Raw genomic sequence first — 12,781 nt, 5'->3', positions numbered from 1 at the left:
ACCTTTTTTTAAAGAAGATGCATTATATACATATTCAAATGTATAAAATGTGATTATGTTGCATAGTTATTCTAAACAGAGTTTGCTTGACTAGCATCTTTTCCCTCTTTGGAAGATCAGCAGTACATTTAAAATACACTCTCCAGGACTAGATGTAAAAGGTAAACCTGAGTCTAGACATATTGGAATAAGTAACCGATCACTGTCCCAAGGATAAAGTAACATCTGAGATTTGTTCCCTTAGAGGTAGTAACTTTGGGAAGATATACCCTTATTCTAAAGATAACTGCTCAAAGTACTTAGGTACCCAATTTAAGAAATTCGTTTGGGGCCGCTGCCACATCCCTTTTAATAACCTCGATGGTGGGAAATTGTTGAGGGTGGTTTTCAGGTTTGAAAATAACCCAGAGTAATTATAAGCTGAGCCCAGTGCAGGAGGTGAGGGTTGTCAGGCCAACCCTGCCACCGCGGGTCAGAGCTGCACTGTGACTCCAAAGTGATGCAACTGCAAAAGTGATGACGCTTCGAAAATTACTGCTGAAGGGGTTTGTGGTTGTTAATGAGAAGTTTTAGGGAGCCGGAGGCTTCTGGAAAATGCTGGCTCTCCAGAAATAAACCCCATTTTATGGCAATCCCTCTCCCCCCAGCCTCGTCATCTGACCTTTCATCTTCTCTTCCCGGACTGAAAATGGTCCGGCCCAGGCCTGAGCTGCAGCTGCTCTGTCGGGAACAGGGTTGGGGGGTCTGGCTCTACCTGAGGATGCTTCACTGCTCACCTGCCACTCTGAGTTCAGGCCCCAAGGCCAAGAGTCAAGTAGGAGGAGGAGGGAAGGAGGGGAAGGAATAGGAAGGGGGAGGCTCTGAAGGGCAAGAAGCACCTGTGACTCTCACCTGTCCTACACACACCTGAGATTTTTGTGCCACCTCCCATTTCCTTTTCTGGGTAACAGAACTGCCCAGCTAAGATCTCAGAAGGTCTGTGAGGTCACTGAAACGTTATGCTTTGTGATAAAATTCAGTATTTTACTCAAAATATCTTTCTCTGATTCAAATCTTGTCTATACAGTTCTACGCCCTGACAATTTCATTTCAGTTCGGTTGGTAACTCCATGTGGTTTGATTTTCTTTATAGACATGTCTGATCATAAACTGCAGGTGGTAAAATTCTTTTATTTCTGCAAAGCCACACACAGCCGATTCTACAGCACACTTGACCACACAGTTTGGAGTTCTCGCTGTTACCATCACAGAGGGTGTGTGCTCTATGTGATACCGTGCTGGCAGCAAGTGAGGGAAAACCACCAAAAAGTGAGGATTGCAAAACCTCAGCTTGAGTGTGTCTCCTTCATAACCAACTGTTCTAAAAAATGCTCCATCGAATACCTAACATGATAGAAAATTATTTTCCTTAGCAATTCCTAACAATTCTTACAGATCGAGTGTGAAATACGTTAAGTCTGATGGTTATTAAGAAACCAGAACAATTTAGATGAAAGAATTCTGATGTGTTGGCTAAAAAGTACTGCTTTCTAGTCATCCCTTCTAATACTGAAGGAAAGTATGTGCAGAAATATTACTGGAGAATCAGGAAAATATTCCTTAGCCTCTAACACCTCATTTTCTAGATAGTGTAATTGAGGAACAGAGCGTTTCCATGAATTGGCAAAGTCCCATAGCTCGCTATTAACAGGATGGAGACTTGGTCTTTAGACCTTCAGACCAGGGTGCCTCCGAAAATACGTGCTGCCTGGATCCCCAAGCAGGGGACGTGTTCTCGCCAAGATGCCAGAGCAGCACCTGCCAGCAGGCGGGCACAGTCCCAGGACAGCAGGAGGAGGAAGAACTCGGGTCTGCGTGGATCTATAACCCGTTTCCATGGCGCTCTGCTCCAGCTTCTCAGTTGCTACGGTCCTCCATCCCTCCTCCTTTTCTGCACCTGTGGCCAAAACTGCTGACTCCGGGAATTGAACCGCAACAGAAAACAGATCGATTTGTGTGGTTCAAGGAGAGCTAAAAACATTTTAAAAAATCATATGCATTTCAACGATGATGCTCTGGGCAAGCTTTACCACTGTCAAGCAGGTTTTTCTTTCTCTATTCACTGCAAAGCAAGTAAAAGGTATTAATTGTCCTACTGAGAAAATTCACATTTAGGAAAGTTGCAGAACATTCAAATTAGACCGTCATGAATTTTATTTTCAAAGATGTAAAAACCCATAGTTATAAGACGCTAGACTTAACTCTTTTTTCAGACTTCTGAAATATTCAAGGGAAAAAATTTAGCCCTTGATTTCATTAATCAATCAGCTGGCAATATTTCTTTGGTGTTCACTGTGGGTCACAGCCCTGCCTGGACAGCTGAACGGTAATGATGGGATACAATTTTTACAGTTTTAAAAAACCCTAGAAATATCTATTTACTACCTACTGTGTGTTATGCAGTAAGTTTAGTGCTGGGGATGTGACAAAGGATCACATGGGGTCCCTGAACTTGCAGGCATGTGGAAAGGAAGAGTGGGATCACATAACTTAGTACAAAACTCTGTGGTTCCGACATAGAGATCAGACTTGTGGTTGCCAAGGGGGAGAGGGAGGGAGAGGGATGGACTGGGAATTTGGGGTTGGCAGATGCAACTATTACATTTAGGATGGATAAACAACAAGGTCCTACTGTATAGCACGAGGAACTATATCCAATCTCCTGGGATAAAACATAATGGAAAAGAATATTAAAAAAAGAATGTATATATGTGTAAAACTGAGTCACTCTGCTGTACAGCAGAGATTGGCACAATATTGTAAATCAACTATACTTCAATAAAAAAATTTAAAAGTCCGTGATTATATGAAGCAAAGTGCCGGGTGAACACAGAGGAAGCCATTCAGCCTGCCTAGGAAGGAGAATTAAAGGTGAGCAGACGTCCCATGGTTTCAAAGGTAACAACGAGCAGTGGCACAGAGGCCTCCCTGCCTGTCCGACTAGGGGGTTGGGGGGCGGGGGACACAGACTGTCTTCAAATCAGGTCTTGTTCTGAAGCTTCCTTGGAAGTTATTGCAACTGCAAATTATCTGCCCGTGGAAACTACCTTGCCCCAAAGGAGCAGGTCCTCAGACTCACCTCAGACTAATAATAATGCCTAAATTCTGAGTTTTCAACTCATAAGGAGACCTAAGTTTTATTAAGTATTTACCACAGGCTAGGCACTGCACCAAGGGCTTTCCAAGCACCATCAGCAGCCCTCTGAGCTAGGTACCATTACTAACAACTCGTTTTACAAGTGAAACCACTGAAGAACAGAGAGGTTAAGCACCTTGATCAACATCACACAGCTAGTATGACAGGCCAAGATGGGGATCTAAACAACCAGGCTTTAGAGCTGAGGCATATTTCCCCTTGGATGTCAGAAACCATACACTACAAACAAAAGAAGGAGGAAGAGAAAGAATGTTTGTGTTCTGTTTCCTGTGTAAGGAGCTAGTCCTAGGAAAGATGTGCTACTTTTCGTAGCAGAACTCTTCTTAGTAAACCCCTAAATGCTCAGTGGTAGTCTGGCCTCTTAAGATACCCCTGGCATCTAGACCTTCTCCACATCCACCATCCCACACTGCTCCCCCCATTCAGCTTGGTTGCCCATCCTGCGCCAACTAAGCAATAGTAGGGAAGCAAGCTATTTGAACCAACTTATACAAGGACAAGGATGAGAAACCGTCCTCTTATTTTTCCACAGATATTTACACTTTAGATGAAGAGACCTGTGGCTCAAGGAAATGTGGTGGGAAAAGTGAGAAGAAGGCATAGCTGGCAGCACAGGGGTCCCTCCTCAGGGTGGGCTGCTCTGTGGTGAGCTGAGCCTGCGGCTTTCCTCACGTCCAGAATCCACAAGCGCTGCTTGGTGGCTCCACAACAATAAGCTCGACCAGAGCCAGCTTCATGCTTCTTCCACATTATCCCACACCCCCAGCACCCATTCCTACACAGTCCTCAGATGTCGGTATAAATCGGGAAACTCCGGCAGCTCTCTGGAGGGTAGTGCACCTCCTCCAGACTCACATTCTGCACCTCACATTCGGGAGCTGCTGGGACTTGAGTCTGGTCCTGGGTCTAGAAGCCAAGGGCGGATGGCGGGGTAGAAAAATCAGAGGTGTCTGCAAGGCACATAAGTCACCCTCACCTACAGGAGACACAGACGGAGATTTGTACACGAGTATCCCTTCTCTATTCTCATCACTGCAGCAGAAGCCCATGACCAGCTGAAATGAAGATGACATTCCCAGCCTCCCTTGCAGTCAGGTAGGTAAATGACATTATCCAAGTCAGGCTAATGGGATGTGAGTAGGAGTGAGTCATGTGACCTCCAGGTTGTGTCCTGGGATGGTGAGGAAGGGGGTCCCTCTGTGTATCCTCCGTCCATCCTCCAGCTGGACGTGGACGTGGGAACGGCGAACTTGAGCCACAGGGATGGATGCAACTCCGGCGGGACAGCAGAGCTCTGACGGCCCCGTTGGACCACCTCCCAGAGCGCAGTGAGCATGCGCACTGCAACCCGACTGCCACGTGAGGGAAATAAAGTTCGTCTCATCTCAGCCTCATTACCCTGAGAACATACACTGAAAAGGGGACTCGTCTTTGCTTAGAACGGGCTGAAAGGGCCATCTGTCACCCAAAGAAAAGAATCTCCTCACTCCCAGGCCAGGATTGCACATTTGCCTGGCTGAGGCTACGCCCCGTGGTGGAGGTGGGCGTGGCCACATGGCTCCCCCAGATTTGCTGTGGGGAGGCTGGGATGTGATGGGCAGAAGGGCCACGTTCTCCTCACCGCAGAGTAGATTCTGGAAGGGGCTTCAAGCTGGGGAAGGCACATGGCTCAGCGGACAGGTAGGATGGACAGAGGCCAAGAGTCCAAGACGGAAGTTTGAGGCCCCTCCAAGACTGTAGGACACACAGGATGTGAACCCAGGCAACACTTCTGCCAGCCAAGGCCAAAGAGCAAAGACAAACCTAGGGGACATCTATGAACACGGGGCGTGACCTGGACAGTGGTACCAACCTGCGGGCAGTGGTACCAACCTGCGGGCAGTGGTACTAACCGTCTCATCAGAAATGTGCAGGTTCAGGAGTGGAAGGAAAGCTTGCTCTGAGCACACGGGAGGTGGCTCAGGGCGAGGACAGGACGCCTGACATAGATGGAGTCAAGTTTAGGGGGTGGGGGGTGGTGGCGGTGGGGGGGGGCAGTTCAGAGAGGGAAAAAGTGCCCAGGGGAGAATCCTCTGAGTTTGGGTCATAGAGAAAATAACTCCCTAAGACAGCACTGAAAGTCTCAGCAAAACCTTCACCGCCCTGGTGACAGGTGAAATTGTCACAGAACTAACCACACGGATACACCCAGTCCATTCTTTGTTATGAAATGTGTGGAAAGTTTGAAATTCACATAGAAAAAAGTTGAAATATTCCCCCATAATATCCTAGTTTAATGCTAACGTGTGTCTACCAGTAAAGCTGAAAAGAAGAATTCAAAAATAGCAGGTTATGAATCAGGAGACATCACCATTCCATATGATGAAAACAAGCAAACCAAAATTGTATGCTCTGCAGGAGCCTGGAAAAACATTTTTAAATTGATAGTATGTATAGTTTTTTTAATCTATCAATAAATAGGAAAAATGCAAATTTGTATGTTATCACTCTTGAATTCCTATTGGCTAGTTATTGGACAGTTCAAAAATTATGAAATTGCTACAAACTGTGTCTGATGTGCTCTCTGAACAGATATTTAGCGTGGGGTCTCCTCATTTTCTTGATCCTGCCATGTCCTAATGGGTCTAAGAGGCCAAGTGAGGGGCTGGTGAATGCGATAAGCTTCCTCTAAGGTTTATCTCTTACAGCCAAATATTGTTTCAGTGTTTTCCAATTCAACCTTGTGTTTAGCCTCCATTCAATCAGATATTGGCTTTATTTTGTTGATCTGACGGCATGTCCTCAAAACAACTGTGTAAATCTACAAATCTTACAAAATTTACTGTTTTATATTCTATACATCGTATCATCATATGATTCTTCAATCAACCGCTCTTAAATATGCAGCTACACTTACATTATTCTAAGTTCTCCTGGACATTTATGGAAAAAATTATAATATTATACTGTAACTATGCAACGTTATAAACAATTAACAATTAGTAGCATAGGATCTGAAAGGGAAATATCCATGTAATAAACACAGAGAAATTGAAAAATAAGATCATATTAAAAACTATGAAAATGATGGCATAGCGTCAGGAAGACAAAAGTAAACATTGTCAGTATAGTTCTAGGGAGAATCTATTATTTAATTAGAATGCAATGCAGATACATAGAATATTGAATAAAATGTCGAGAAAAATCCTGATCATTAAAAATCCTCCTGCCACACACAAACCAACTTTCAATCGCATAATTCAGCTCTAGATTTCAGTACTAAACTGCTTTCATACGAATCCCATCTACTCAACTCAGGCTCCTTACGACTCATGTCACCACCTGCTAGTCTGTTAACTTCTACACAGACTTTCCTCAAGCCTTCCTGCCACTATACTCACAAAAGCAGTCATAATCCCTCCCTTTAAGAGTACCTGCTGCGTGTCAGGCATTACCCAAGGTGTGCAGGAAGGAGGTATTAATATCTCCAACGTGCAGGAAGAGAAGCAAACAAGCCAAACCAACTCTGCAATCAGAGCCAGGATGTGAATGGAGGTCTCTTAAATTGCCCAGTCACTGCACCCTCCTCCCCAAATGATGAGCAGGCACACATGGCCTGTAGGGGGACAGACCCAGTGACAAACTATGAGGTGGACACATGGCTCCAGCTTTTACTGCCCAAGTGACAAAATGATCTTGCCTGTCTGTTTACGAAATAGTTTATTTTAGATTTAAGCTATAAATTCCCAGTCCTTTTCCCTAGTACTCTTGTCCTTTCTGAAAGTGATAAATAGTATACACCTGTCCAAGGCTGAGAAGGTGTGATGGAAAAGAAAGTGCTATTGAAGCTGCCAATGCATCCTTCAGCAGCTGAGACTGCCTATCTCTGACAGCTACAGCAGAGGCCGGGGAGACTCTAGGCCCTGCTCATTGGTAATTCTTGGAGTACGTGTAAGTGTTATTACAAAATGACACGCGTTACAGGGGTAAATACATTACACAATAGAGAGGAAATTACGTTTAGATATAGCCTTACTCGTACATATTCCAAAAGTGACTCCAAAGTTTTGCTCATTTTAATCCAGCTATCTCTAAAGGGAATTTTAGAGATTCTTGGTGGATTTGCAATACTATCCAAGTGTGACTTGCCCTCAGAGCACTAGCTGGTTGGCTGATTCTTTTCATAATCTACACAGTCTCCTGTTCGGCTCTGGTCACCTCATTTAGGGGAAGCATAAACTCGCGATGCCTTGTGACTCCTTCCCCTCCTGGACCAATCTGTTCTGTCCAAGCCAGGCTCCCCTCTCCTCCCCGCAAAATAACAATAAGTCAGCTCTTCCAGGAAAGACATTAGGAGACTCCAAGCAACAGCAGGCAAGATGAAATGAACGGTCAGCAGCGTGTGAATAAAAATATGCCAACTGGTTCCCAACCCAGGAATGGACTCAAACCATATACTTAAAGTTGGGTGGGACAGTAGAGTCAAGCCAAAAGAAAATAAATGTAAAAATATTTCCGAAGTGCTCAACAGTGACCAGATACTATTATAATTATTAAAGATTGCACAATATTATGGAAGATTTTGTCTAGGTTCTCTTTCATGTAAGGTTTAAAGAAAAAAAAAATCAGGGTGGCTACCCAAGTACTCATAGACAATTTTGGAGATCTTTAAAATTTTCAGTCTCTATTGATATAGGAAAACCTGCCACTGGATGTCCACTTTGGATGATAAACAACATATTATATCATATCATATATATCATATCATGTGATATATGACATCATATTATATTATATTATACTACAGTTTTGTTCTGCTTTAAACACTTAACAGCCACCTAACCTGTGTAAAAGAGGCCTGATTTCACTTATCATTTCTCTGTAAATTTCTTTTACAGAAAAAGAAAGAACTCAAACATCGAATTAAACACAATGGCAGTTAATTTTTAGCATCCATCCTTAGGTGAAGAGACTAGGGCATCCATGTGCAGAAACATTTCAACAGTCCATTGAAATGATGTTGGAGGAGTGGTTTTAAAGAGAAATGCATGAGCTTCTGCAAATGCTTGGCTTTGAAGGCTGCCTTAGCCAGATATAAAAATAGACGGCTAAAACGTAAAAATCGATTCTAATGGCAAGCGGATCACTGCACTCTTCCATGCCCAGGATATTAGGGAAACCTGAATATTTGATTTAGTAGCACCTTGGGAGCAGGCGGACCTGAAAACCCTCCAATAACCTTGAAAACATCCACTTCCTATAGAAGAGAATTGCATGCCCGAATCAGGCGACACCCACCCAGCCGCCTTCGTCCTGCAAGTCAAGTACGAAGATTAGAAGGCGAGTTAGCCCTCGGAAGTGGGTTGTCTTTCCTCACCGACCAGTGAGGGGTCAGTCGGGGGTCAGAGCTCTGGTCCTGCCAGGAGCTCTGCTCTCATCCAGGCAGGGGGCTAGGTCCGAGGTCCAAGCCCTTCCCCTTCCTCCTCTCGGGAGTGGGGAGCCACAGGAGCTAACATGATACGGCCCACCCCGCGCGCACCCTTCCACACACACTCACACACACACAGGTTAGCCTCCCTGAACCCGGAAGGCGGGGGGAATCCAGAGGAACGAGCTGGAAGGGAAGGCGGTGCAGGGCGGCGGGCGACGCGGCCCTCCTCTGTCCCCGGACGCCGCCCTCCCGCCGGGAAGGTCGGGGGGTGGGGGGGCCCACTGGGCGCACGTGCGCATCCCGCCCCCGGGCGAGCCTGGCTGGGACCCAGCGCTCCTCGGGCGGTGACCACATCGCGGGGCCCGGGGGTGCGGGGAGGAGGCCAGGGGGAGGGGCAAAGGGGCCGGGCGGTGGCGGGATCCCACCACGCGACCGTGGTCGCCGCTCCTCCCGGAGCCCCTGGGAGTGTGCCGCGCCCCGGCCCTCGGGAGGGCAGAGCTCAACAATCCTGCAGAAGGACTTTACGGTGTAGACCCCCATGATGAGTCGGAATGAGACGGCCCCCACTCCGGCGGCCGCGGACCATCGGGGCAAGCGAGCTGGGTCCTGCGAGCGCCAAACTCAGCACGAGGTCCCTGGCCATCAGCTGGTAATCCCTGCTGTCCTTTCGCTCCGCTAGGTGTGCGCCGCAGGAAACCATCCGCCTGACTCTTCCGACAGTCCCCGGGAGCTGCCACCCCGCCGAGACGGGGGAGCCACTCCCCACCTCACTGACAACCGCGAGTCGACCCCACACCGAAAGCCCCTGGTTAACCCTGGCTCCAGCGTCCAGTCGGCAAATAGGGAATGAGCCAGGCACAGCGTCAGCGGGCCCCCAGACAGGACGCGACCTGTGAAGCAGCCGCGCTATTTCCCCAGATCGCTTTCCCAAAGGCTTTTTTCTTTTCAAACTCAAGCAAACTGGCGGGGAGAGTGGCCCTCAGCAGCTTCGTGGGAGCTGCGCTCCTCACCTAGAGGAGCGATGATCAAGGACAAAGATCCCTGCAAAACGGTCCTGCCCTGAAATTCAAGTGGCAAAGAGGCCGAGGCTGGCATCCGTGCTGGTCCCTCCTCCTGCCCGAGGATCAGGCCTCTCGCCTCCAGCTGTTTCCACTCCGCAAGCCTTCTCGGTTTTCCGCGGAGGTGTCTTGCGTGTTAATACTCGACTACAAAATCCCCCCCGGGAGCTGGGATCAACCCTCAGGAACCCCTCCAGGGCCCCCTTTCGATTACCTGCTCAAAGAAAACAGTTAGCACAGGTGTGATCTTGATTCCTCCACCTCTGGCAAAATGGAAAACGGTAGCTTTTTCTGCACAGGTCAGGCTCTCTTTATAAATGCAATTGCTACTTGGTAAGAAGTGTTCTCTTTTCTAGCTCTGATGGGGACAGGGGAGAGCTAAGCGCCCACAGTCACCTTAGGAGTGGGGTTCAGTGTAGCAGACGCGGTCTACTAGAGGAGAAACTTGGCAACTCTCACTCCAAGCCCACCGCCGGGCCCGTGTCTTTGGCCCTGACACCCAGTGGCTTTTCACGCCCTGCCAACCGCGTAGAAATAGTGAGATCCTTGCCTGGGAGTTGGCGAGGCTCCCTTCTGGCCCTCCCTTAAGTCTCGGAGTCCCAGTGCGACTCTCTAACCGGCGACAGATCTGTCTGGACGGCGCCGGAGTGGGGGATGGGTTTTGGTGTCTGCAGCCTCCGCGACCAGCACTTTTGTTGTAGCGGCTTTTTTGAGAGAAAAAGAAAGTAAGCAACTTCGGGGCACTGCTTCCTGGCGCCCTCCTGTTCTTTTTAGAACGACCTGAGTCCTTCCCTTCTTCCGTCACAATGGCTGGGATATTGGATAGGGGAGAGGTGGCCTAGGAACTGACTGGTTCACCGTGCGCCCTGCGTCTAGGGACAGGCGGAGGGGGACTCTTGTACGATCCTGGGAAGGGGGTCTACAACTGCCTTCCAGCCAGATTCGCATCCTTTGTGCACGAGTCAGTACTCCACAAAAAAATTCCACGTGTAACTACATTCAACAGTCTCCAGCACAGGCCGGGCCCGGTCGCCCGGACTCTGCAGCTGGACCGTTGAGAGGGACCCCGCTCGTGGAGACCCCGCTCGTGCGCTCCGACGCGGAAAGTGCCAGTGCCCTGCTGTGGCACCGGGACTGCGGCGCGGGTTCTCCGAACCGGGTTCCGGGCACTCGAGCCAGTGACCCGGGTTTGCTCCGAAGCCCGCCCCCTCACCCTGGAATCTCGGAGAGCGGAAAACACTCACCTACTGCCAGGCAGACGGGGAGCAGCAGCCTGAAGATGAGCCCGCACACCACTTCCGAGGCCATCGCGTCCGTCCGGCGAGTCGGAGCAGAGGGTCGCTAGGACTGGGCTGCCAAGCCCATGCCCGCCTAAGACCTGCGGCCGGCGGCTCCCAGCCGCCCGGGCATCGTCTCTGCGAGAGCCGCCGCGCTGTGCGCCCCGAGGGCGCGTTCTCCACTCCCGGCCGCCCCTCTCCGCTCTCCCGGCCGCCGCTCAGCAGGCCTTAGGAAGCCCACTCGCCGGGCGCCCGACCCCGCACGGCCGGCCCATCCGGTGTGGACTCCCCGATCCGGCGCCGGGGGCTTCTGCAGCGGGTGGCGGAGGCCGGAGCGGGGCGGGGTACGGGGCACTTCAGGAGGGTCCCGCGAGGCGGTGCGGCGAGGAAAGGGGCGAGAAGGGCGTGCTGTCCTTCTGTCGGCTCCTAGGTTGTCGCTCGGGGGTGGGAGACAGTCTTCTCCACCGAGCCTCCTCCGAAGCGAGTTGCCTGGGCTGCCGGCCCGGCCCGGCCCTCGGCCTGGGCTCCCAGAGCGGCCCCGGCCCCGAGCGGCCCCGCGGCGTCTCCCCCAGTGGCGCGCGACTCAGCCTCTGCGCCCCCGGGCTTCGGGCTGGAGACAGCTGGGCGCGAGCGGCCCGGCGCAAGGAACCATCCCCGACAGCGCGGGGCTCGCTGACGGGTCCTCTGTGGGACGCAAGTGGGGGCAGAAGTCGAGACGAAAGCGCGCGAGAGGCTCAGGCTCCACTGGCTCCTCGGCGGCCTCGACTTAAACGAATAAAATGAAAACCGAACGCCTCCCGGCGGCCAGCGCGCCCCCGCCCCGCGTAGCGCAGCCTCGCCCTGGCGGCGCAGCCCGGGCTCCCGGCGGGCGCGCACTTCTCCACCTTCAATGAAACTTTCGAAGCCGCGCTCGCGGACGGGCGTGCGCGCCAGCCAATGGGAGGGCGGCTCGGAGCTGCGCGGGGTCCCGCCCCCGGGCGGCTGGAGGCCGGAGCAGGGTCGGGTCTCCGGAACCCGGTGTTGGCGAGCCCGAGCTTCCGAGAGGGGAACTTGGAGCGCTCGCTCCCCAGACTCGCAGCACTTCTGGGTCCTGTCCTGCAGACAGAAGGAACCATCCTAGCATCGTGTCCACAGGGCGCGCCCCTGAGCTCAGCCTAGCCGAGGGAGTCCTTTAAGGCTCAGGAATCATGCGCGGGCGACATGAGAACAGAACAATTTTGTGAGACTGTCACGTGTGCCAGGCCCACGCGTGCCCACTAGCACGGATTGAGTAGAAACAGAATTAATGCAGACCAGTGTCCTGCCCATATAGAACCTGCTGAGAAGTGTCAGCTCTGACTGGGCTCCGGGAAATCCTGAGTCTTTCCAAGAATGGGCATAGGGGTCAGATGCGCGCCCGCTCTGTATATTTTGAAGAAGTCTTGTTTTCGCCTCGGATTTGTTTATTGCTTTTCATGGCCCCTGGGAAGAGAGTATACTGCTTCCCTTCTCTCCTCATAACCTCCCTTTTTCTCATTCTCTAGGTAAGATCTAGAGAGATCTGGTTCTAGCTTGGAGACGACAGCGTGTCTGAGTCCCACATCTCTCGATTATCCAGCAGTGGGGGAGACCCGCTTCAGCACTGTGGGAATCCTGGGGACCTGAAGTAGGTGATCTGATCCGTAGGGAGGACAGTTCAGAACTGGCATTTTCATCAGGAGGACAGAGAGGGAAAAACTTGACTTCCACGGCGCAGCAGCCTTCTGGGCTTGAATTGGTTTTACATGATGGAAAAGTCTGCTGATGGCAATTATGCAAACCTTGGTTCTCTGTGTTAATCAACCAGGTCTCCCTTTTTTGA

At 50.5% G+C, this 12,781-nt stretch overlaps 1 protein-coding gene across 4 annotated transcripts in view; it reads right to left on the bottom strand.

Annotated features, from left to right (window-relative positions):
• The window catches only part of PIEZO2 (piezo type mechanosensitive ion channel component 2), a gene marked incomplete at its 5' end in the record, with an annotated part of 334,873 nt that extends 323,901 nt beyond the window's left edge, over positions 1-10,972 (bottom strand). For all 4 annotated transcript variants that reach the window (XM_082668432.1, XM_082668434.1, XM_082668433.1 and 1 more), the window contains one exon: positions 10,909-10,972. In XM_082668432.1, coding sequence (XP_082524558.1) covers positions 10,909-10,972 — 64 coding nt within the window. The remainder of the gene's footprint in view (positions 1-10,908) is intronic.
• Between the last annotated feature and the right edge of the window lie 1,809 nt (positions 10,973-12,781).

The sequence above is a fragment of the Grampus griseus genome, assembly GCF_964374135.1.
Source record: "Grampus griseus genome assembly, chromosome: 12".
NCBI classification, from domain to species: Eukaryota; Metazoa; Chordata; class Mammalia; order Artiodactyla; family Delphinidae; genus Grampus; species Grampus griseus.
The sequence above is the reverse complement of the archived record's forward strand: the minus strand, read 5'-3'. Positions and strand labels throughout refer to the sequence as shown.